The sequence below is a fragment of the Megalobrama amblycephala genome, linkage group LG17 (assembly GCF_018812025.1).
Source record: "Megalobrama amblycephala isolate DHTTF-2021 linkage group LG17, ASM1881202v1, whole genome shotgun sequence".
Classification (NCBI taxonomy): Eukaryota; Metazoa; Chordata; class Actinopteri; order Cypriniformes; family Xenocyprididae; genus Megalobrama; species Megalobrama amblycephala.
This window is the reverse complement of record NC_063060.1, coordinates 7,959,496-7,982,450: the sequence shown is the minus strand read 5'-3', so window position 1 is coordinate 7,982,450 and position 22,955 is coordinate 7,959,496. Positions and strand designations below refer to the sequence as shown.

At 37.4% G+C, this 22,955-nt stretch overlaps 2 protein-coding genes across 10 annotated transcripts; both read left to right on the top strand.

Annotated features, from left to right (window-relative positions):
* The first annotated feature begins 1,390 nt into the window (after nucleotides 1-1,390).
* LOC125251181 (NACHT, LRR and PYD domains-containing protein 1 homolog) lies at nucleotides 1,391-14,356 on the top strand. 6 transcript variants are annotated; one of them, XM_048164137.1, is made up of 16 exons: nucleotides 1,391-1,897; nucleotides 2,108-2,176; nucleotides 2,444-2,588; nucleotides 3,881-5,612; nucleotides 6,051-6,128; nucleotides 6,232-6,306; nucleotides 6,480-6,553; nucleotides 6,819-7,005; nucleotides 7,096-7,251; nucleotides 8,054-8,143; nucleotides 8,530-8,640; nucleotides 8,734-9,609; nucleotides 10,183-10,241; nucleotides 10,737-10,985; nucleotides 11,077-11,147; nucleotides 11,315-14,356. In XM_048164137.1, the coding sequence occupies exons 1-15, from the start codon at nucleotides 1,526-1,528 to the stop codon at nucleotides 11,103-11,105; spliced, it is 4,302 nt and encodes a 1,433-aa protein (XP_048020094.1). In that variant the 5' UTR covers nucleotides 1,391-1,525; the 3' UTR covers nucleotides 11,106-11,147; nucleotides 11,315-14,356. The 6 variants fall into 6 exon arrangements, with proteins under 6 accessions (XP_048020094.1, XP_048020093.1, XP_048020092.1 ...); XM_048164136.1 differs by having other exon boundaries at nucleotides 11,256-14,356; XM_048164135.1 differs by having other exon boundaries at nucleotides 11,077-14,356.
* Nucleotides 14,225-22,454, top strand: LOC125251178 (NACHT, LRR and PYD domains-containing protein 1 homolog). 4 transcript variants are annotated; one of them, XM_048164130.1, is made up of 12 exons: nucleotides 14,225-14,356; nucleotides 14,466-15,060; nucleotides 15,649-15,726; nucleotides 16,060-16,165; nucleotides 16,782-18,534; nucleotides 18,726-18,803; nucleotides 18,911-18,985; nucleotides 19,105-19,248; nucleotides 19,333-19,488; nucleotides 19,669-19,758; nucleotides 20,099-20,209; nucleotides 20,301-21,889. In XM_048164130.1, exons 2-12 carry the CDS (start codon nucleotides 14,470-14,472, stop codon nucleotides 21,496-21,498), a joined length of 4,380 nt encoding a protein of 1,459 aa, XP_048020087.1. In that variant the 5' UTR covers nucleotides 14,225-14,356; nucleotides 14,466-14,469; the 3' UTR covers nucleotides 21,499-21,889. The 4 variants fall into 4 exon arrangements, with proteins under 4 accessions (XP_048020087.1, XP_048020086.1, XP_048020088.1 ...); XM_048164129.1 differs by lacking the exon at nucleotides 14,225-14,356 and having other exon boundaries at nucleotides 14,413-15,060; XM_048164132.1 differs by lacking the exons at nucleotides 14,225-14,356; nucleotides 14,466-15,060 and adding an exon at nucleotides 16,448-16,572 and having other exon boundaries at nucleotides 15,702-15,726; nucleotides 20,301-22,454.
* The last annotated feature ends 501 nt before the right edge of the window (nucleotides 22,455-22,955 follow it).

Sequence of the window (22,955 nt, the reverse complement as noted above, 5' to 3'; positions counted from 1 at the left end):
TTTTCTGGAGTCTGCAGGCTGTTCAAGGTTGCCCAGAAACGCTCCTACTCGATGGAATTTCACATCACGGATAGTGAGCACTGTGGCAAACAATTATGATGGCCTCCTGCAGACATTTGAGAACATCATTGCAGATACAACAATGGATGATGATACACTGGATTGTGCCAAAGGCTTTGTGAGGAAACTGGAGGATTTTGAGTTTGTGTTCATGTTGTACACATATGAACAAATCTTCTCTGAGACTGATGTGGTCTTTGATATTGTCCAGCAGAGGGCGATGGATGTTCTTTACTGCAAGAACAGAATTGAATCTCTTCTTGCATTTGTCAAAGAGAAGAGGTCAGAGGGGGCTTTCCAAGCCATTTATGCCAAAACAGCAGATCTCACATCAGACCCACGAGATGAGCCCATGAGAAAGCGCCGTCTGACCCAATTGCAGGATCCCCAAGTGCGATACAGAAATCTGTACATGGCCATCCTTGATAACATCTTGGAGCAGATTCCTCAACGTTTTTCAAATTTGGAAAGCATGCTCTTCTTAGAATTAGTCAATCCAGGGAAATTTGATGACATGAGACAGGTATTTCCAGAGGAGGCCTTCCAAAGTGTCCTGAAAAGTTATGGCCATCACTTTGATTCAGGAAGACTGAGGTCAGAACTTCAAGTCCTGTATTCAGATCAGGACTTGCAGGGTAACAGGGGAAAGCTGTGTGATTACTTGGTGTTCCTTAAAGACATGGAGTTGGACAGTGCAATGCCTCAGCTTTACAAACTGTTCTCATTAGTGGCAACAATTGGAGCTACATCTGCAGGTGTAGAAAGGAGCTTCTCCTGTTTAAAGCGACTCAAGTCCTACACCCGAAACACAATGGGCCAAGGCAGTTTAAGCAGCCTAGCTCTGCTGGCCATTGAGAGGACACTGGTCAAGTCACTTGAAAAGACTCCTAGTTGGTACGACAGGGTCACAGACCATTTTCTTGAAAAGGAACGTAGGGCAGAATTTACTTTTAAATAAATAGACAATTTTATGATGTAGGCCGAAAATGAGCTTCCCCTCTCTGACAGCAGTAGCCGCCACTGCTTTATACATAGAATATGCCTTCCTGGAGAATCATTGACTTGAGTCAGGGGGAAGGAGGGCTTGTGTGTGTGTGTGTGTGTGTGTGTGTGTGTGTGTGTGTGTGTGTGTGTGTGTGTGTGTGTGTGTGTGTTGTGTGAGGGCAAGGTGTTGTCCTATGCTATTTCTTTGAGATCTTCTCTCCAGATAAGCTTTACTGCTTTATTGCAGGGCACATGATCTCAGTTCTTGTCTAGCAGGAAAATCGAGTCTTACAACACACCCATTTTGCCCACGTCTTAAGAATACCATTTCTGGAAACACTCAGTGATTGAACACATTTTGCAGGGAGTGTCTTACTGAGATTTTCACTGGTGTCAGCTGCAGTGGTTGACTGTGACCGTGTTTAGGCTGTCTTTGCTGCGTTTTTTTGTTTTGTTTTTTTTTTTTTTTTTTCACAGAAAAATGGCAGAATACAATATTTCATGGGTTGAGGATCCAGTTGAGGAACTCAAAAAGAGAAAACTACAGACTACTCGTCCTGTTTGGTGTGAGTGTGATGTCTGTACTTGGGATACAAACAAAGCCATCAAGTCTTGTCTGGTGTGTCGGATCTCTTTTTGCCAAAATCACCTCAAAGAACATGACTGTTTCTTTCAAAGACACAGTAAGACAGATGTCACAGGGCAACTGCAGGAGATGATCTGCTCTCAACATGATAAACCGCTGGAATACTTTTGTAATACTGACCAGCAGTATATCTGTTATCTGTGTATAATGGACGAGCACAAAAACCATGAGATTGTATCAGCTGCAGCAGAGAGGAGTGAGAAACTGGTATGAACTGTTTGTGGATATGACCTGAACACCTGAACATTTTGTTTCTCATTCATTTTTTATCGCTTTTATGATATTGAAACTATTATCCTCTGCAATATTTCTAGAAAGTAAAAAAGTTTAGGCTATGGCTGGATATTTTTTTGCTCACTGTCCATAAATTTCAGTGACTTTGTCATAGCTGATTATAACCTACATTGTTCCACGCAGAGACAATTCCAAGATATCCAGGACAAAAAGAAGGGGGTTATGCGTTTTAAACCAGCTGCAGCTGACGTGGTGAGTTTTGAAAAGAGCTGAAAGAATAGTTGCAGAACTGCTCCAGTCAGTCAGTGAGGAATCCAGTGCTGGGCCACTTTAGTTAATTTGAACCCCACTGGTAACAGGCTGTCTGAGGTACTGGAAAGATCTTTTCTTTCCAATGGAGTGAAAGGACTTACTATAATTGTTATTTTATGTGTAACATATGATATTCCAAAATAATTGTATGTATTAATGTATCTCTGAAGCAGATTGTCTTTGTGAATGTATTTTTTCTTCATGTAGAGTTTCCGGCCTCTCATTTTTTCTTTTGGACCAGACTCACTGAGCACCACTGTCAGTTATCCCCTCTCTTCTGATGCACAAGCATCTGCCTCTCAGCCAAAAGAGAAACTAGATAGATGGCAAATAGAGAAGATATATGGAATGGGTAAAGTTTGTATTGTTTATTTATATTTAGAAATAAGTCTTGTATTGTACAATACTATGTTAAAGGTGCCCTAGATTCAAAAATTGAATTTACCTCGGCATAGTTGAATAACAAGAGTTCAGTACATGGAAATGACATATAGTGAGTCTCAAACTCTATTGTTTCCTCCTTCTTATATAAATCTAATTTGTTTAAAAGACCTCCAAAGAACAGGCAAATCTCAACATAACACCAACTGTTACGTAACAGTCGGGATCATTAATATGTACGCCCCAATATTTGCATATGCCAGCTCATGTTCAAAGCATTTCACAATGGCAGGCAGTATTAACGTCTGGATCTGTGCACAGCTGAATCATCAGACTAGGTAAGCAAGCAAGAACAATAGCGAAAAATGGCAGATGAAGCAATAATAACTTACATGATCCATGGTATCGTGATATTTTTAGTGGTGTTTGTAAATTGTCTTTCTAAATGTTTCGTTAGCATGTTGCTAATGTACTGTTAAATGTGGTTAAAGTTATCATCGTTTCTTACTGTATTCACGGAGACACGACTGTCATTATTTTCATTTTTTAAACACTTGCAGTCTGTATCATTCATAAACACAACTTCATTCTTTATAAATCTCTCCAACAGTGTGTAATGTTAGCTTTAGCCACGGAGCACAGCCTCAAACTCATTCAGAATCAAATGTAAACATCCAAATAAATACTATACTTACGCGATTAGACATGTTGCATGACGAACACTTTGTAAAGATCCATTTTGACGGTTATATTAGCTGTGTGAACTTTTTTTATGTTGTTTAAGGCAAGCGCGAGCTCTTGGAGCGTGGAGCACGAGAATTAAAGGGGCCGCACACCCTGAATTCGGGTGAACTCGGCGCATTTACAGTATAATGATGCCCCAAAATAGGCAGTTAAAAAAAAAATCTAAGGGGTATTTTGAGCTGAAACTTCACAGACACATTCAGGGGACACCTTAGACTTATATTACATCTTTTAAAAACATGTTCTTTGGCACCTTTAAAACACACAATAAGGCTGCACAGTTCACAAATAACTACACAAATTATTAGTCATGAAAGTGTCAGTTACAGGGTTTCATTTTAGGTCTATTGTTGTTGCATCAGATTTCTATTCACAAAGCATGTCTAGCATTCTTGCATGGAAAGAAGGTGTGCAACATATGTACTCAACAACTTCCTCATTCTCCTTAATATGCTGCAGGGGTTTCCAGTAACAGCATTCAGCACACCTATTTTCCCTGTTGCATTTCTTTTTATGTAGATTGGAGCAGCAAGAATCAGTACAGGAAGACAGTCATTGACAGATGCAAGTTTGTGACCGAGTATAACCCTCCATCTGATGAATGTGTGGAACTGGCTGCCCGTTACACTGAACCAGTGATCATTCAGAGGAGCAAAGAGCAGAATGAGAAATACTACCATGAACATGTGAAGTCTGCTCACGCTTCTGGAACAAAAACATTGTCTCAACTGTTATCAAATGACAAGAATCTCAGCATCAGAATAGACCAGCTGTTCAGTCCTGACAGTGATGGAAACACACCGAAAACTGTTATTCTCAGTGGTGATTCTGGAAGAGGTAAATCCTTCACGTTACAGAAGATCATGTTGGACTGGGCTTCTGGAGAACTTTACTCTGAAAACTTTGATGTAGTTTTTCTGTTGAAGTGTGAAGAGTTGAAGTGTATTTCTGATGTGAAAAGCTTGATTGATCTCTTGAGCTGCAGTAGCAGTTTAACATCAGATCAGATTTCAAAGATATTGCAGTTAACACCAGAGAAAGTCCTCTTCCTCATTGATGGAATGGATGAGTATGTATCTTGTTCACGCATTCATTTCATACCACACACTAATCCATCCAAGAGAGCATCATCTATGGTTATTCTTAGGAACCTGTTGAGGGGTGTTCTGCTACCTGAATCATTCATGCTTGTAACTATGAGATCTATAGCTGATGATACAGTGATGAATCTCATTGAGGGACCTCAGCGTTTCACTGAGATCATGGGTTTCTCTGAGAGAGGGGTGCAGGAGTACTTCCACAAGTTCTTTCAGGATGAGCAACTCTTTAAGAAAACATATGAGAGTGTGAAGAAAAATGAAGGCCTCCTGACTGCTTGCTCTGTGCCTTTGCTGTGTTGGATGGTCTGTTTTTGTCTGAAGAAATACTCAACTGATAGTCAGGTTATGGTGAAAAAACTACAGACAACCACCTCCATATATGTGCACTTTGTGTCTGCTCTGCTGGAGCATCATGATCAGAGTCAGTCTGTCCTCACCATGCTGAGGAATCTGGGTCAGCTGGCAGAGAGAGGAATACAAAATCAGCAAGTCTTTTTTAATAAAAAGGATGTGGCAGAGACTGGCTTAGTTGCCACCAAGTGTCTGTTCTTGTATAAAGAATATGTTAATGGAAAACCAGAACCAGTTGTCAAGTTCATGCACTTCAGCTTTCAGTGGTTTTTCGCTGCTCTTTGGGTCCTGCTTGATGAAGAAGTGTCTTGGTGGAAAGTCAGTGAGCTGTTGAACTTGATGGGCTCAGCTATAGTTGAATGCCTATCTCTTGAAAGAAGATCAAATCCCATCCCATCAGTTTTGCTGTTCTTCTATGGTCTCTTAAATGAGGAGGTGATCAGCTCACTTTTTAAAACAGTCAAATTAACTGTCTCTAACACCATAAAACTGAGGAAAAGAACACTGAAGAAAACACTGAAGCAAAGAATTCTTACAATGACAACATGGCATAGATGTGAACTATATGTTCTCCACTGTCTGTATGAGCTCCAAAATGTGGGGTTTGAAAGGAAAGTTCTGGAAGCTCACAGCTTCATGGATCTGTCCAACATTTCCCTGAGGAGCACAGACTGTTGGGTGCTGCAGTACTGTCTTCAGTGCTGTCCACACATCAGAGAACTGAACCTCATGTACTGTGATTTAACAGCTGATAAACTCAAGATTCTTCAGCCAGCACTCTGTATGTGTGAGACTCTGAGGTCAGTGTGATGCATGGAGAAACTCTTGAAGATTGAAACTTAATTCATAACTGATTGAAACTCTTCTAAAAATACAAATAATTATTAGTTTTACTTATACTGTGACTTGTTGCAAGTATATTGCAAGTGTGTCTGTCGTATATGTGGTATATGACATGACAACAACAACAACAGCAACAATACTAAAACTGGAAATATTGCGGTTTTGATTTTTTAATTGACATTTTTTACATTAAATAAAAAAAAGAAATTTTCAAAATCATATGATATCAACATAAAATGAGATCTCTATGTAGAAGTATTTTAAACTAGATTTTTTAGAAATTTCTCCTTTATCTCAGAAATGCTTATTTGACACTGACCCAAATATAATATTTATGTCATGGCTTAAATATTTTATTAATTTAAATTCTAAATGAATTTTGGCTTTGGTTCAAGGTTGTCAGTGAAAAACCTTCCAGAAGTTGGAGATTTCATCCAGATTCTTGGTGAATCAAAAATCTTGAAAAAACTGAAGTAATTTTAACAAACACATACTTCCAATAGAGTCATACATTTTAATAAATTATTGAATTTAAATAAATTGTTTGAAAAGTTATCTGGTTCTATGACTTGGTAGAGTTCAAGAAGATGAATACAGCGCTGAGAGTCCCAGATGGACACTTGACCTGTCAGTCACTCCTGGAGAAATCTTGTAAGAAAATATTGCACATAAAATATAATCTTTCTTATCAAGAATAATTAATAGCATAAGTATATATTCTTATATAGAAAAATGTATGTTGTAGAAAACAAATATAATTCATAGTAAGTGTGGTGCTTAAATAACATTAAATAAATGTTCCTCTGTGTTTTTCTTTGTTCCAGGTTGACTTTGAGTTCCTCAGAGAAGAACAGAACCTTTTCACATACTGAGACGATGCATTTTCACAGTTTCACTAGTAAAGTTTTTAATTTTAATATTTTAATTTAAAAAAAGAATGCATATTTATAATACTATACTTTGTGTTATATTACCTTGGCAGTAAATGACAAAACCTAATTACCATAATACTGCTGTGAGGGTGTTTACAACTGCTGAGGGAGTGATGGTCAAAATTTTTCCCTCTGTTGTAAAGTTGTGGAAACATTATCATAGATTTTTCTTTTAGAGCAAATGCAAATACAAAAATTATATTTGCTGTCATCTCCCTTTTACTGCTATAGGACTTAAAGCTATAGGCCCAACCATGATGATGTTCGCTTCTGAGAACCCTGGAAGTGTGAAAAGGGTCCATGCATCATTTCCAGCAGTCTTAAACATCAGTCTTACATGTTCACACTCAGAGATATCCAGCACTGACTGGACACTCTTCTTACAGAGAATCAGCAATGCAGGAAAATTAGCACAAGAGTAAGATGAGAATTTTACGATTACGCTGATGATCTCATCAGTAGCTTTAATGTTATTCATACATGTAATGGTCACATGCAATTTTTGCAGCTCTTCAGCTCTTGAGGATCATATCAGTTTGCTGCTGTCTTCATTTCACTCAGTGGGTTTGAAGAAGTTGGATCTGAAGGTGTTCAGTCTGAATGAGAGCTGGGCTTCTGGGATCATTTCCCTCGTCCAGACCTGCACCAGTCTACAGGAGCTCAGGTAAGAGCATTTGCTTTAGTTCATGAAAGTGATTTCTGTCATGTCCTCTGATACCAGGTACAGTGGCCCCACACAGTTATTGGATGCTTAATGGGTTATTTCACCCAAAAATGAAAATTCTGTCATTAATTACTCACCCTCATGTCGTTCCACACCTGCAAGACTTTCGTTCATCTTCAGAACACAAATTAAGATATTTTTGATGAAATCCAAGAGGTATGTGACTCCTCCATTGACAGCAATTTAACCACCACTTTCAAGGTCCAGAAAGGTACTAAAGACATCATTAAACAAGTTGATGTGACTACAGTGGTTCAACCTTACTGTTATGAAGCGACAAGAATACTTTTTGTGTGCAAAAACAAAACAAAAATAACGATTTTATTCAACAACATCCTCCTGATGCAGGAGCCAGCCAATACTGACAGGGTAGAGAAGAAATTGTTTAATAAAGTCATTAATTTTTTGTTTTTGCGCACAAAAAGTATTCTCATCGCTTCATAACATTAAGGTTGAACCCCTGCAGTCACGTCAACCTTTAGTTTTGGTCTGTTCCTCGCACACAAAGCTATTGTATATCTTCAGATGATTTGCAATACAGAGGCCAAAAATATGGACCAATTTTTATGATGGTTTTATGGAACTTTTGCACCATATTCAAGAAGCGCTGACAGCTATTTTCTTCAGAATGTGTCATTTTGTTAAAGAATTGAAAGTTTTGCTATGAAAGCAGTACAAAAAATTAATAGCCCATTATTATGATTTTTTGCTTATTGATGTTTATGTAACATTAATATTGTAGTGTCAGTGTCACTGGATTGCTGCTGAAAGAGGGACTTGAGTTACTGCAAAAATCACTGACGGATCCACACTGCACTGTGACCATTGAAGGGTATGTGTGCCCAATGTGCTTTTTTTTAGTCTAATGCCTAGATGCATTTTAACTAGATTAAAACCACAAAACAAATGATAAATTACTTAATGAGGATAGAAGTTAAGAATCTTCAGATATCTGATCATTTCTGATCTGTTATTTCATTAAAAGGGTATCAAGCTAATCAAGTTTTTTTTGTAAAATAAATGTGAATTTTCCTTGTTATAGGTTAAGGATGAGATTCCACTCTCCATTTTACGGTCCCCAATTGCTTAATTTGAAATACAATCACCAATGTGGTTCAGATCTAACAATATCATGGTCTCTTAAAAAAGAATCTCCAGCATAATGGTGATATATTTTGTATAATTTTATTTATTCTGGTTTCCTCCATGTTTATTAAGGAGGAAGTGCTGTAAACCCACTGACCAATGCACAGAAGAGGACTGGAGTCAGAGCTGTAATAAGAAAGTGGAGATTCACTTCAAACCAAAGGTTTTGGAGGAGCTGGAAGAGTGAGATCATTTTAATTTTACAAAAAAAGTTTTTATATTTTTCTTATTTATACATTCATCATCTCATTTATCATTATCATCTCTGTTCTCTAGGCTGAACATCTCTGACTATGAACAGTCTGGTCTGGATCTTCACTGTCAGTCTTGTGTTCACATTGTTGATAGTGATCAGTGGGTTCAGGTGGAGCCGTCAGTCTGTACAGATGAAGGAGGGTCAAAGTTCAGGATCAGCACTCAGGCGGGTCGATTCGAGTGCAGCAGGACCAGAATGCGATGGGTCTGTTCTGGTGACGTCACTCTCCAGTACTGTGCAGTAGATGGACGTTTCCTCAGTGCAGAGCTGGAGAGGCTTCAGTGTGAGAGAATTGGTCCAGTGATTGATGTGATCGTGATCTCAGGGAAACTGGAGGAGGCTCATCTGCCTCATTACGCCTGTTTAGCAGAGTCTGACCCCTCTCTCACAGATACTGTGAAGCTCCTGAACAAAAGAGATGAAGGAATATCTTTACAATCTGTAGAGTTGACCCGTTATCATGCTAAAATACTCCAACCATCCTTCTCTCTTATAACTCTAATTATAAGCCTGTTCACACAGTGGGAAGAACACTGTGACCTTCTTATCTACATGCACTGTAAAGATCCTCTCATTCTTCATATCTACTTTTTTCCAATGAATGACACTTGTTCAAAAGAATATGTTGAGCAGAATGAAAAATCTGATCATCGGATCTCTCATCCCAGACCTAACGGACCATTTCAGATGAAAACGGCGCACATTCTTGAGGTTCCTGGTGCTTCTGTGCTTCCTGAAGAGGGGATTTCATTTAGAACAGATGTTGATCCAAACTTCTTCGAGATCATGCAACGTCAGTATGGTGATGTACCTTTGAATCTTGTCAGAGTGAAGGACAATACATCCGTTTGGATTTCCACAATATGGAAAGCCAAATTTGACAGGTTAATTCAAAGGCAAGTCCAAATTGAGCCACAACTGAATTCTGAGATTAATAAAGCTCAGTATTATGAGGAACACAGATCAGCTCTCATTCAAAGGGTTAAAAATGTGAAGAGCATTGCAGATAAAATAATTCATGAGGAACTATATTCTGAAATCACACATACTAATTTAAGCAGTCAGGATAATATGAGTTACACAGTGCATTCAAGTAGTGTGACTGCAAAAGTCAAATTAATTTAGACAGCTATCCAAGCTATGCTACATATCATGAAATCATGTCATTCATCTTGGAAAAGATGCCAGCAATGCTGCCGTTTAGTTCTAGAATGTAAGATATAACTGATATAAGAACTAATTTAAATATCTCTGTCCTAGATGATTATCATATTATTAAGCATCAGCTTCACTAAAATAGGTATTAAGGTCTATATCGCCAAGCAGGTCAGCAACTTGGACCAATTATATCATGCTTTACCTTAAATCACTGTTGTTGTTCTTGTTGTTGTTTTTAATGAAACCCAACTTTTATGTGACAAAAATAAAGCATTGAAAATCTTAATAGATTATCTGTGTTCGTTTGACAGGTTAACCTCACAAATAAACAACAACAAACATGAAGAAGAGAAGCAGAAGCCATCCGAAGGTTGCATCTCTCTCTCTCTCTCTCTCTATCTATCTATCTATCTATCTATCTATCTATCTATCTGTCTGTCTGTCTGTCTGTCTGTCATCCATGCTTCCTTATAGTTTTGGAGAAATGTTTTCAGCAAATGTGCCTTAGCTATTGGGATCAACTAAGTTTGTATGTAAATTGACATAAATGTTTTGTTTTTAAAGATGTTTAAATTAAAAACAACACAAAACAAACAAAAAATATAATGTAAGTGATCATAACAATTTAGGTTAGACAGAAAATTATTTTTCATTGATAGTGGAAAGTAAAGTTTGGAGACGTGGCTGATGTAGGCACCAGTCTCAGATGCTGCTTGTTCCTGCAATTTTCTAGAATGTTCATGTGTCACTAAACACAAGCTACTTCATTCTGCTGGTGGCTCTATTTGGTCACTCTGATCTGAAATGTTTTGGCTTGTTTGAGTACTGTGTAAAACTGTGATTAATTTAATAATTTGTTTTTCAGAGGCCCAGTTTGTGGATAGGAACCGGGCAGCGCTTATTCAAAGGGTTAAGGTTGTGATGGCAATAGCAGATGAGTTAAAAAATAAAGACATGATACATGATGAAACATATTTAGAGATCAGAGCAGAAGGAACCAACCAGGGCAAAATGAGAAAGCTGTTTGAAGCACTGCATTCTGGAGGAGACAGAGTGAAAAATGACTTTTATTATGCGCTGAAACATCATGAAAAATTCCTCTTCAAAGACCTGGGTAAGAGAATCTACATTATTTTGAGATTATAAACTCAAACCTATCTGTATAGGTGGTCTAATATAACCTGTCCTGTGGTTGATGGTAAAAGGTGGTGTGACAACTAAAAAAAAAAAATGAGGTGGACGAGCAGAAGGACAGCCAGCTAAAATGATTTGAACAGTGAGTGTCAATTGCATGTTATCTACTGTATTAAAATATATGTCAAACACTTGTGCTCTGAAATCAAACAGTAACCACCTTTGTGAGCACACTTTTTATGCTCAACAGATTGTGGTGCAGAAATTTACATTAATGCATGACAATCAAGTGTATTTTTGATATGAAAGTGCAAGAAGAAGACCCCTGCAACCAAGACACGGAAACAAACATGACCTGGAGAAAAGAGGGAAGATGAAGCCACCTGAACATAAAACAATCTTATAAATGCAGAGGAACATTTTACAAATTACAATTGTAATTTACTCACTCTCATGCCAATGAAAAACCATATTATTTTTTTCTTTCATGAAACCAAAGGAGAAATTTATCAGAACATGTTGACTTTGTCCTACAGCATACACTTTTATACATTTTACAAATGTATAAAAGGGACCTTTTTTTTTTTTTTTTTTTTTTTTTTTACTTTTGTGTTCCATGGAAGAAAACATCCTGGTTTTAATTTTTAGGTGAACATTTTTAAGCCATACACATTTTATGCTGTTTTAATGCCAAAAGCCCAACATTTTATATATTGAAGAAAAATTGTGTAGGAATTACAAAGAAATGAAAAGAAACACATTGAATTAACATGAAATTGAGAAGAAGAAAGACTGTAAGGTATTTGCTTGTAAAACGTACTCCAATAATCTTTTTTAATTTACAGCTTCAAAAATATTTTTTTTACAGTATGTAATCATCTATAGATATTAAACCTTTTATTTTTCTTCCATATTTTTATTTTTTTATTATTATAAATATATTTATATTAACAAAAAGATAATGAATAAAAAACTTGATCAAATGATCTTTTACAGAGCTTGCAAAGCAGTACTTTTATATTTGCAAACATTATGGTTTGTTCTAAAATACTGGGTATTTGGGTACATTCAAACACCTGCTGTTAACAAGTAGAATCACTGAAGGAAAGAGAAACAACAAAAATGGAGGTGTCCAATACAAAGCCACTTTGGGTATCCTTTCCTGAGACATCCTTAGTACATGTCCAAGCCATCTTATCTTGATCTCCTGAGATATGTTCTTGGATTTTATCTTTTTGTATAGGTTGACATTATAGATGGTATTGGGCCATTAGACGTTGCAGTTATGCAACTCTTATGGAAGGTCTCTACCTTGCTCATCTCTACTTTCACTATTCTCCAACATTTAGAGCTGATTTAACATTGCTGTTGTAAAGCTTGATCTTTGTTCTGAGGCTTAGCTGTTTAGACTTCCAGATGGTTCTGAGCCTGCTAAAAGCTCCTCTTGCTTTATTTATTTGGGCCTTGATGTCTTTTTGGGCTCCATTATCAGTGCTAATAATGCTGCTAAGATACGTGAAATCATTCACATCCTCGATTGGCTCTCCCTCAATTGTAACTGGATCAGAGACAGGAGCATTGATATGCATGGCCTGCGTTTATGTGTAAGCTGGTCTGTTTAGCATATCTGCTCAGTCTATCTGACTTTTCCTAAATGTGAGTGTGTGTGGCTGATATTAACACCAGATCATCAGCAAAGTCAAGGTCTTCCAAATGAGAAAAGAGAGTCCATTGAATGCTAAGGACATCGTTGGATGCCGTTTGACGCATAACCCAGGTAATAGCCACTTTTCCACTGTCAGGCCAGTCCGAGTCAGGGCTTTTTTGCCTAGGACCTGTAGCACAGAGCCCAAAAATCATCCGTGGCGCTGCCATCTCCATACTCAGATAAACTCTGCCTTTGTTCGTAACCCCTCCTCAAGTTCAAGCTGGCCCACTTTGGACCAAGCTATTCGGCAGGCCAAAAACCCCTGGCCATTGGCCCTGAGGAAGCCCCAACGAGGTCTGATCAAGCCCCGGAAGTGTCAGTGGAAATGTCACTGGCCCTGGCACGCACTAGCACGCCCGTTTTAGGCCAGACAATGGAAACACAGTTAATGGTGATAACTTAATATGAAGTACAACATTAAATCCTTCAGCAGAAGACGATTAAACAACTCCACAAACAGCTTTACCAGCTTCAAATATTGCTAACCAGTTGAATTTATTTATTTTAAACATACAAAAGTTCTTACTGAGATAAACAAAGGTTTAAATGTTGATGTTTGGTTAAAATAAGTTTTGTTATGTCACCATGATGTTGATCGGTGTTTGCTTTAGTTTTGCTCTTGAATCTTGACTTTTGCAAGTGTTTTCAGTGAACATTTGTGCATTGCTTGATAAAGTTGAAAAAGCAGACTGGTGTATTTGTTTTAATGACTATTAAATGACTGCTTTTCTGTAGTTTTATGTAAAAATTTCAGCTGTTGTGATAGACAGAGCACTTGCAGCACTAAGGAGATCTGTGTGATGAAAAACCTACAACCTACTAAATGTTGCGACACACTTAGACATCAAACACTCATTATGCAAACCTCAACAATGGTGACAATCAAAAAATATTCAAATCTAATTATTAAAAGAATTCAGCTGCATAAGTTATTCATGCTTCAATGCATGCTGGGAGCCATGAATGAGTTTTGTGTGCTGGCATGTAGCACACTTATGATCAGTGAGACTTCAGATATAGACAGTGAACCACTCCACAATGACATGAATTAACAGGCAACATCACCTGAAGTTATTCTGTCTCAGCTTCCTCTGACATACTATTAAAGCATCCAGAGAAAAACAAACTAAATCATCAAGATTCAAGAGCCCAACAGAAAATACTGATCTTAGTGAATTCAAATGTTTGTTCAAAATATGCAAAACCATACCAATAAAAGAAACGAGCAACAGGCTTTCAACTTAATCATTCAATGAAAAACCAGATAAACAGACAAGGAAATCAAAAAAGCAGGCAGCCCGGGACAAAAACAAACAAAACTAAAACAGACAAACCAAACATAACTCTGAGGCATGGGCTATATGCACATTTACTATCATTCATTTTTTATATATATATATTCATGTACAGCGCTCCATCAGGAAGACTCCCTGTGCTACAGATGGCCAGTACATACAGCATTAACCAGTTAAACATGTCACTGGACACACCCATTTTGCACACGTCGGAGAACCAGGAAACATTTTCAACTTCTCAGTAGAGAGAGAAACTCAAGTGTTGTTGAGCTGTTTTATGTCTCTTTGTGTAAAATGTGAAATGGCAGAAGCTGGTATTTCTTGAGATCCATTACTGAACATCCAGCAGTGAGTGTCTTACTGGGATTTTTACTTTAATTAACAATAAAGCAGTGTTAGCTTGAATGGTTGACTGTTACACAGTTGTTTGTTTTGCTGTGTGCATTTGTGTTCACAGAAAAATGGCAGAAGCCAGTATTTCAGTGCCTGAGGATCCGTTCATCTGTCCAATCTGTCTAAATCTACTGAAGGATCCAGTGATCATTCCCTGTGGACACAGTTACTGTATGAGCTGTATTACAGGCTGCTGGGATCAGGGTGATCAGAAGAGAGTCTACAGCTGCCCTCAGTGCAGACAGACCTTCACTCCAAGACCTGTTTTAGGTAAAAACACCATGCTGGCTGAAGTGCTGGAGAAACTCAAGCAGACAAAACTACAAGCTGCTCAGCCTGTTCACCGTTACACTGAATCTGGAGATGTGGAGTGTGATGTCTGTACTGGAGACCAAAACAAAGCCATCAAGTCTTGTCTGGTGTGTCAGATCTCTTTTTGTCAAAATCACCTCAAAGAACATGACAGTTTTTTTCAAGATGAGAGACACGAAATAACAGAGGCCACTGGACGCCCGCAGGAGATGATCTGCTCTCAACATGATAAGCCACTGGAATATTTTTGTCGGTCTGACCAGCAGTGTATATGTCATCTGTGTATGATGGACGAGCACAAAAATCATGAGACTGTAACAGCTGCAGCAGAGAGGAGTGAGAATCTGGTAAGCAGATGTGGTTGCTAATGCTAACACCTAAACATGTTGATTGTTGATTTCTCATAATATTTGATGATTTACTGTCATTTTAAAAATGATCAGAACAACATGAAAAGTGTTTTGTATGTGCATAATAGACATCAAACACTGAACAAAAACTGATACTTTATTTCTTTAATTGACACAAAGTAAAAAGCATATTTCAGACCAAAAGCATGTTATGTGAATCTATTATTAAATAATATTAGCATTGCTTCCTCCTTTTGGATGAAAATTCCAAATATTATTTTTACTTTTTATGTTTTATTATGTGATTAACCATTAATTTCAATTCAGTTTAGTTCATTTCAGTCTGTACTGTATTACATAGATTTAATGTTAATGTGGTTTGTGTACAGAATTGGAGTAATTACAAATGTTTTTAGATGCGGTGTGTACATGGCCTATTCGAATTCCATTGTTTACAAATAACTTTTGATAATTAAAAAGAGAGAAAGAAAGAAAGAAAGAAAGAAAGAAAGAAAGAAAGAAAGAAAGAAAGAAAGAAACTGGTGCACCACTTAAAACACTGTGATTTTAAATTGTTCCACACAGAGAAAATACACAGACATGTCCTTGAAGATCAGAGAAACGATGTTGAGTAACTATGTTATGAGCCCTGTTTCTGGCAAGGTGAGTTATAAAACCTTTTACTAAAAGAGCTGCAGACTAAACTTCAGCCAGTCAGTCAGTGAAAGAACTTATTCTAATGGTTAATTGATTATTAATTTGAGCCACTAGAGGAATATGTTTCAGAAGACTCCAAAGAGCTTTTCAGTGTTGTCAGGAATGTTGTCAGATGAAACTGAGTATTGTGCTCATATTAAATAATGATAATCTCACTGTATAAAGACACATAATAAATGTGCTTTTTACGAACCATCCCAAGCTCTATGCTTTTAATCTCTGAAAAACCTTTATTTAGAAAAGAAAGAAAGCTCTGAAGTATTTTTTTCATGTTTCCAGTCACTCTCTGCAGACTCAGTCCCTGAAGACCCGAACAGCATTGTAGATATGATAATTCTTGAACTGACAACAATCGCAGACGACTTGGACGGGAATTGTGATTTAGGTAATAAATGGAAAAGATAATTTTACTTACTATAAAATTTTTGGTGCATAATGGTACTTACTGTTACAAAAGGAATCTTGCAAAATGCAATACTGTATGAAAACAGAAATGAGATTATGGGATGCACAGTTCATCATAGCCTTTATTAATGCTTATAACTATACCACGATTAACAAATGATAAAAGTGTTATTTACAGCATCTCATTTAGTTATGCCACTGTAGTGTCAAAAGTTCCTATTTTAGTGCTTTTGTACTAATTGAGCATTTTGCTTATTAACAGGGGTGTAAAAAAGGGATTTGCAACATGTCATACAACAGACAGGGATGCTGCACAACAACAGCTTCCAAAGTCATGGATTTTACATGCATGTCCTCTATGACCTATAAATATCCAATTTTAAACAGGTTCATATGTTTTTAACCCTGACTATGCCAATAGATCCTTAGGTTTTAATATTTGTATTAAAGGGATAATATTTCAGCATGTGTTGGTGTAACTCCTAATGCATTTCATGATTACAGGAGGTCCTTGTTTGTAATTTTAGCTTTGAAGGGAAGAACAAGAAACTAGTTTTTGTTCATTTAAACTTGTTTTTGTTTTCTGTTTTCTGTAGTGCGTATACCCATGATACGAGAGTACAAGCCTTCAGTCACTGACAAATATAAGTTTGTGTCAGAATATGAAGTTCCATCTAATGAACGTGTGCAACTGGCCACCCACTACATTGAACCAGTGATCATTCAGAGGAGCAAAGAGCAGGCTGAGAAATACTGTCATGAATATGTGAGGTCTGCTCACGCTTCTGGAACAACAACATCATGTCAGCTGTTATCAAATGACAAGAATCACAACATCAGAATAGACCAGCTGTTCAGTCCTGACAGTGATGGAAACACACCGAAAACTGTGATTCTCAGTGGTGATTCTGGAAGTGGTAAATCCCTCATATTAAAGAAGATTAAGTTGGACTGGGCTTCTGGAGAACTTTACTCTGAAAACTTTAATGCTGTTTTTCTTCTGAAATTTGATGAGCTCAAGTGTATTTCTGAGGAGATGAGCTTGATTGATCTCTTGAGTTGGAGTTCCAGTTTAACATCAGATCAGATCTCACAATCACTACAGTTAACACCAGAGAAAGTCCTCTTCCTCATTGATGGGATGGATGAGTTCTCATTTAATCCACACTTTCAAAAATCATCGCCTACTGATCCATACCAGAAACCCCCAACTATGGACATTCTTAATTTCCTACTGAGGGATTTCTTGCTATTGGAGTCATCAGTGATTGTCACCACTAGATATACAGCTGCTGCTGAATTAAGCAATCTGTTTAAAAGGCCTCAACGTTTCACTGAGATTGTGGGCTTCTCTGAGAGAGGGGTGCAGGAGTACTTCCACAAGTTCTTTCAGGATGAGCTACTCTTCTGGAAAACATATGAGAGTGTGAAGAAAAATGAAAGCCTCCTGACTACCTGCTCTGTGCCTTTGCTGTGTTGGATGGTCGGTTTTTGTCTGAAGAAATACTTTACAGATGATGATCATGTGATGGCAGAACTAAAGACAACCACCTCCATATATGTGCACTTTGTGTCCACTCTACTGGAGCATCATGACCAGAGTCAGTCTGTCCTCAAGATGCTGAGGAATCTGGGTCAGCTGGCAGAAAGAGGAATACAAAATCAGCAAGTCTTTTTTGATGAAAAGAGTATGGCTGAGGCTGGCTTAGATCCTGATAATGCTCTGTTCTTGTATAAAGATGATCTTAAAGGAAAAGAAAAACATACATTTTTCAAATTTATCCATATCAGCTTTCAGGAGTTCTTCACAGCTCTTTATTATATTTTGCTGGATGAAGAAGATTCCTGGTGCAAAATCAGTGAGCTGTTTAACTTGATGGAATCAGAAGCTATAATTTACAGGTCATCTCCAATTTTCAGAGGTAGACTATCAAATCCCACCCATTCAGTCATGATGTTTCTTTGTGGTCTCTTTAACGAGAAGGTGAGCAGCTCACTCTTTGAAAAGATCAAGTGGACTGTTCCTCACAACATAAAACTGAAGAAAAGAGAATTGAAGAAAAAGCTGATAAAAAGGATTCCAGCATTGACACGGAAGTATGGATCTGAGTTATTTGCTCTCCACTGTCTGTATGAGCTGCAGGATGAGAGGTTTGTCAGGAAAGTTCTGGAAACTCACAGCTTCATGGATCTGTCTAACATTTCCCTGAGGAGCACAGACTGCTGGGTGCTGCTGTACTGTCTTCAGTGCTGTCCACACATCAGAGAACTGAACCTCATGTACTGTGATTTAACAGCTGATAAACTCAAGATTCTTCAGCCAGCACTCTGTATGTGTGAGACTCTGAGGTCAGTGTGATGCATGATTTTTATTGTTGTTGCATGTACTTGCAATTTTAGATAAATTGTGTAATTTTATAGCTTTTTAAGTAATGACTAGGATTCAAGTGTACACACACTTGTATTCAAGAAAATTTATTTTTATTTTTATATAGATTGATGGCATTTCATTCATAAATGATTTTTGTTTTTGACTTAAGATTTTCAGTGGAGCATCTGTCAGAAGTTGGATATTTGATCCAGATTCTTGGTGAATCAAAAATCTTGAGAGAGCTAAAGTAAATTACTTCCAATACAGCCACATAATATATAAAAACAAGTAATTGCCATTTTAAATATAAATACTAGTTGTTTAAACAAGTTATCTGTTCTTCTGACTTGGCAGAGTTCAAGAGGATGAGAACAGCGCTGAGAGTCTCAGATGGTCACTCGACCTGTCAGTCACTCATGGAGATGTCTTGTAAGAAACTATTGCAATAATCTGTAATCTTTCTTATCAAAATGGTATAGTTTTTATTTCAGAATATATAGTGTTCGGTGCGGTTATTAAATTTTCCCCTGTGTCTCTGTCTGTTTGAGGTTGTCTTTGAGCTCCTCAGAGAAGAATCCATCATTTCCAGCAGTCTTAAACATCAGTCTTACTTGTTCACGCTCAGAGATATCCAACACTGACTGGACGCTCTTCTCACAGACACTCAGCAAGGCAGGAAAGCTAGCAGAAGAGTAAGAAAATGTTATTTTTTGCATTTATCTCATCAGTAGCTTTACAGTTATTCAAACATGTTTTTAACAGATATGTTTTTGCAGCTCTTCAGCTCTTGAGGATCATGTCAGTTTGCTGCTGTCTTCATTTCACTCAGTGGGTTTGAAGAAGTTGTATCTGAAGGTGTTCAGTCTGAATGAGAGCTGGGCTTCTGGGATCATTTCCCTCGTTCAGACCTGTACCAGTCTACAGGAGATCAGGTAAGAGCATTTGCATGACTGACAGAACAGAATATTATTATTGGACAAACTATGTGGCCATTATAGATCTCTTCATCATAAATAGTACTTTAAAAAGCCTAAAACTAAATTATAGCATGTATTGAATGTATTATGAGGACTTTTTTGCTTATTACTGTTTGTGTAACTGCAATATTGTAGTGTCAGTGTCACTGGATTGCTGTTGGAGGAGGGACTCGTATTACTGAAGAAATCACTGACGGATCCACACTGCACTGTGACCATTGAAGGGTTTGTGCAATTGACTTTATCTAATCATAAATAGCATAAGGGTGCTTTATTTTTTTTATAAGGAAGCACTTTATTTTATTTTAATCACAAAACAAGTGAATTTCTTATACAATGTAGATCAATTAATTGATAATTATAGAGTATAACATCTACAAAATTAGTTTGTAAAATAAACCAGTATTTCCCCTCATATTAAAGATTTTTCTCCAATTACCAATTTTGAAATATAGTCACCATATTGGTAAAATCTATTTGTTTCTTGTTTCCTAACAAGAGTGAAAAGCATATTTGTAATTTATTTAGCATCTTTTTATCTATTCTACTCTCCTCCATGTTTAAGGAGGAAGTGCATTAAACTCACTGACCAGTGCACAGAACAGGACTGGAGTCAGAGCTGTAATGAGAAAGTGGAGATTCACTTCAAACCAAAAGTTTTGGAAAAGCTGAAAGAGTGAGATCACTTTTATTTTAAATAAAGTGTTTATATGTTTATCTTTCATACATTAGTCATTTGATTTATCATTATCATCCCTGTTCTTTAGGCTGAACATCTCTGCTCCTGAACCCTCTGGACTGGATCTTCACCTGCTTCCAGTGTGTCAGTCTTGTGTTCACATTGTTGATAGTGATCAGTGGGTTCAGGTGGAGCCGTCAGTCTGTACAGATGAAGGAGGGTCAAAGTTCAGGATCAGCACTCAGGCGGGTCGATTCGAGTGCAGCAGGACCAGAATGCGATGGGTCTGTTCTGGTGACGTCACTCTCCAGTACCGTGCAGTGGATGGACATTTCCTCAGTGCAGAGCTGGAGAGGCTTCAGTGTGAGCGAATTGGTCCAGTGATTGATGTGACCGTGATCTCAGGGAAACTGGAGGAGGCTCATCTGCCTCATTATGCCTGTTTAGCAGAGTCTGACCCCTCTCTCAACAATGCTGTGAAGCTTGTCAGCAAAAGAGATGAAGGAATATCTTTACAGTCTGTAGAGTTGACCCGTTATCATGCTAAAATACTCCAACCATCCTTCTCTCTTACAACTCTAATTATAAGCTGGATCATGAAGTGGGAAGCACACTGCAATCTTCTCCTCTACATGCGCTGTAAAGATCCTCTCATTCTTCACATCTACTTTTTTCCAGTGAATGACACTTGTTCAAAAGAGAAAGTTGAGCAGAATGAAAAATCAAGCTATCCGATCAGCCATCCCAGACCTAACAGACCATTTCGGATGAAAACGCCACACCTTCTTGAGGTTCCTGGTGCTTCTGTCCATCCTGTAGAGGGGATTTCATTTACAACAGATGTTGATCCAAACTTCTTTAAGGTCAAACAGCTTCAGGATGGTGACGTACAAATGAATCTTATCAGAGAGGAGGACAAGAAGTCCGTGTGGACTGCCACAATATGGAAAGACGAACTTGAACAGTTAAATCAAAGGCAAGTCCAAGATAAGCCACAACTGAATTCTGAGATTGATAAAGCTACATTTTTTGATAAACACAGATCGGCTCTCATTCAAAGGGTTAAAAATGTGAAGAGCATTGCAGATAAACTGCGTGAGCAGAGAATAATTCATGAGGAATTATATTCTGAAATCACACATTGTAATTTAAGCAGTCAGGATAGTATGAGAAAGATCTGTTACACAGTGAATTCAAGTGGTGTCACTGCAAAAGCTCAATTCATCTTGATCCTTCAGGAAGAAGAGCCCTACCTCTCTGAAGAACTGGTGCGTTCAGATTCTTAATCATTCTCTTGGTGAATATATTGCTTTAGTTGGGAAACTACATAAATGAACAGGCAGGAAATTAAATTATAAAATCATGTAACTGTTTAATGCTATAATAAATTGATTTGTGAAATGAACTGAAATATTAATTACAAAAATACCTTACTAAATTAACTCAAGATGACTCATTTAGTACTAGAATTTCTGCAAACTAAATAAATAGATTATTGAAGATAAAACATTGAAATGGTCAGTTTGAACTTTGAACTTCTAGACTGCTGAAATATATTTTGTCATCTGATAAGGTCATTTTTCTTGTCGAGTCCTAAATAATTTGTTGCTGTATCATCCAGTTTGACATCATATTGTTTTACATTAATAGTTTATCCACTTCTTTTGTTAATTGAATTTTGACAATGCAAAATAAATAAATAATAAATACAATGCTATTTTATTTTTTATTACACGTGCCTTAAATTGTGGTAACAAAACTGCAACGCAACAGAAAATGAACAGACAAAAACAGCACATAGGCTATTAGCTGAACCTCCTGAGGCTCACTGTAAAGCACAGCCAGTTTGTTAAAAAGATGAATGTAATGTGCACTCTGGTGCACTCTAAAAATGCTGGGTTAAAAACTACCTAATTTGAGTTATTTGGCAACCCAGCGCTGGGTAAATATTGCACAGAACACATGCTGGGTTTTATATATGAACCCATTTGCTGGATTGTTGTTTTTTTTTAATCAGTGCTGGGTCAGTGCTTTTAGATAAAACAGCACAAATATGCATTTTAGTCTAGGACTAATGTCTGTGAAAATGGGGGACAGTAAATGTTTTAGGTTGTGACACGGACCCGGTGTTCTGATTATTTTTATGAGGGGGAAAACCAGGGCATTGCTCCCTCAGATCTGATATGTGCCCCTTAGTTTCAATTTGTTCCTCTTCAACCCCTAAACGCAATCGATTTAACCTTTTGAGGCGTACAATCACGCGTCAAAGGGTTAAACATACAATCACGTGTCAAAGGGTTATATACAGGTCCTTCTCAAAAAATTAGCATATTGTGATAAAGTTCATTATTTTCCATAATGTAATGATAAAAATTAAACTTTCATATATTTTAGATTCATTGCACACCAACTGAAATATTTCAGGTCTTTTATTGTTTTAATACTGATGATTTTGGCATACAGCTCATGAAAACCCAAAATTCCTATCTCAAAAAATTAGCATATTTCATCCAACCAATAAAAGAAAAGTGTTTTTAATACAAAAAAAGTCAACCTTCAAATAATTATGTTCAGTTATGCACTCAATACTTGGTCGGGAATCCTTTTGCAGAAATGACTGCTTCAATGCGGCGTGGCATGGAGGCAATCAGCCTGTGGCACTGCTGAGGTGTTATGGAGGCCCAGGATGCTTCGATAGCGGCCTTAAGCTCATCCAGAGTGTTGGCTCTTGCATCTCTCAACT

What these genes read in the sequence shown, in the direction of transcription:
- LOC125251181 (XM_048164137.1), top strand. Translation starts at nt 1,526, where the DNA reads ATGGCAGAATACAATATTTCATGGGTTGAGGATCCAGTTGAGGAACTC. An exon ending in GCATTTTCACAGTTTCACTA is followed by an intron (nt 6,554 to 6,818) that starts GTAAAGTTTTTA and finishes TTACTGCTATAG; the next exon opens with GACTTAAAGCTATAGGCCCA. An exon ending in ATTCCTCTTCAAAGACCTGG is followed by an intron (nt 10,986 to 11,076) that starts GTAAGAGAATCT and finishes TGATGGTAAAAG; the next exon opens with GTGGTGTGACAACTAAAAAA.
- LOC125251178 (XM_048164129.1), top strand. Translation starts at nt 14,413, where the DNA reads ATGGTTGACTGTTACACAGTTGTTTGTTTTGCTGTGTGCATTTGTGTT. An exon ending in GTCACTCATGGAGATGTCTT is followed by an intron (nt 18,986 to 19,104) that starts GTAAGAAACTAT and finishes TGTCTGTTTGAG; the next exon opens with GTTGTCTTTGAGCTCCTCAG. An exon ending in TGCACTGTGACCATTGAAGG is followed by an intron (nt 19,759 to 20,098) that starts GTTTGTGCAATT and finishes TCCATGTTTAAG; the next exon opens with GAGGAAGTGCATTAAACTCA.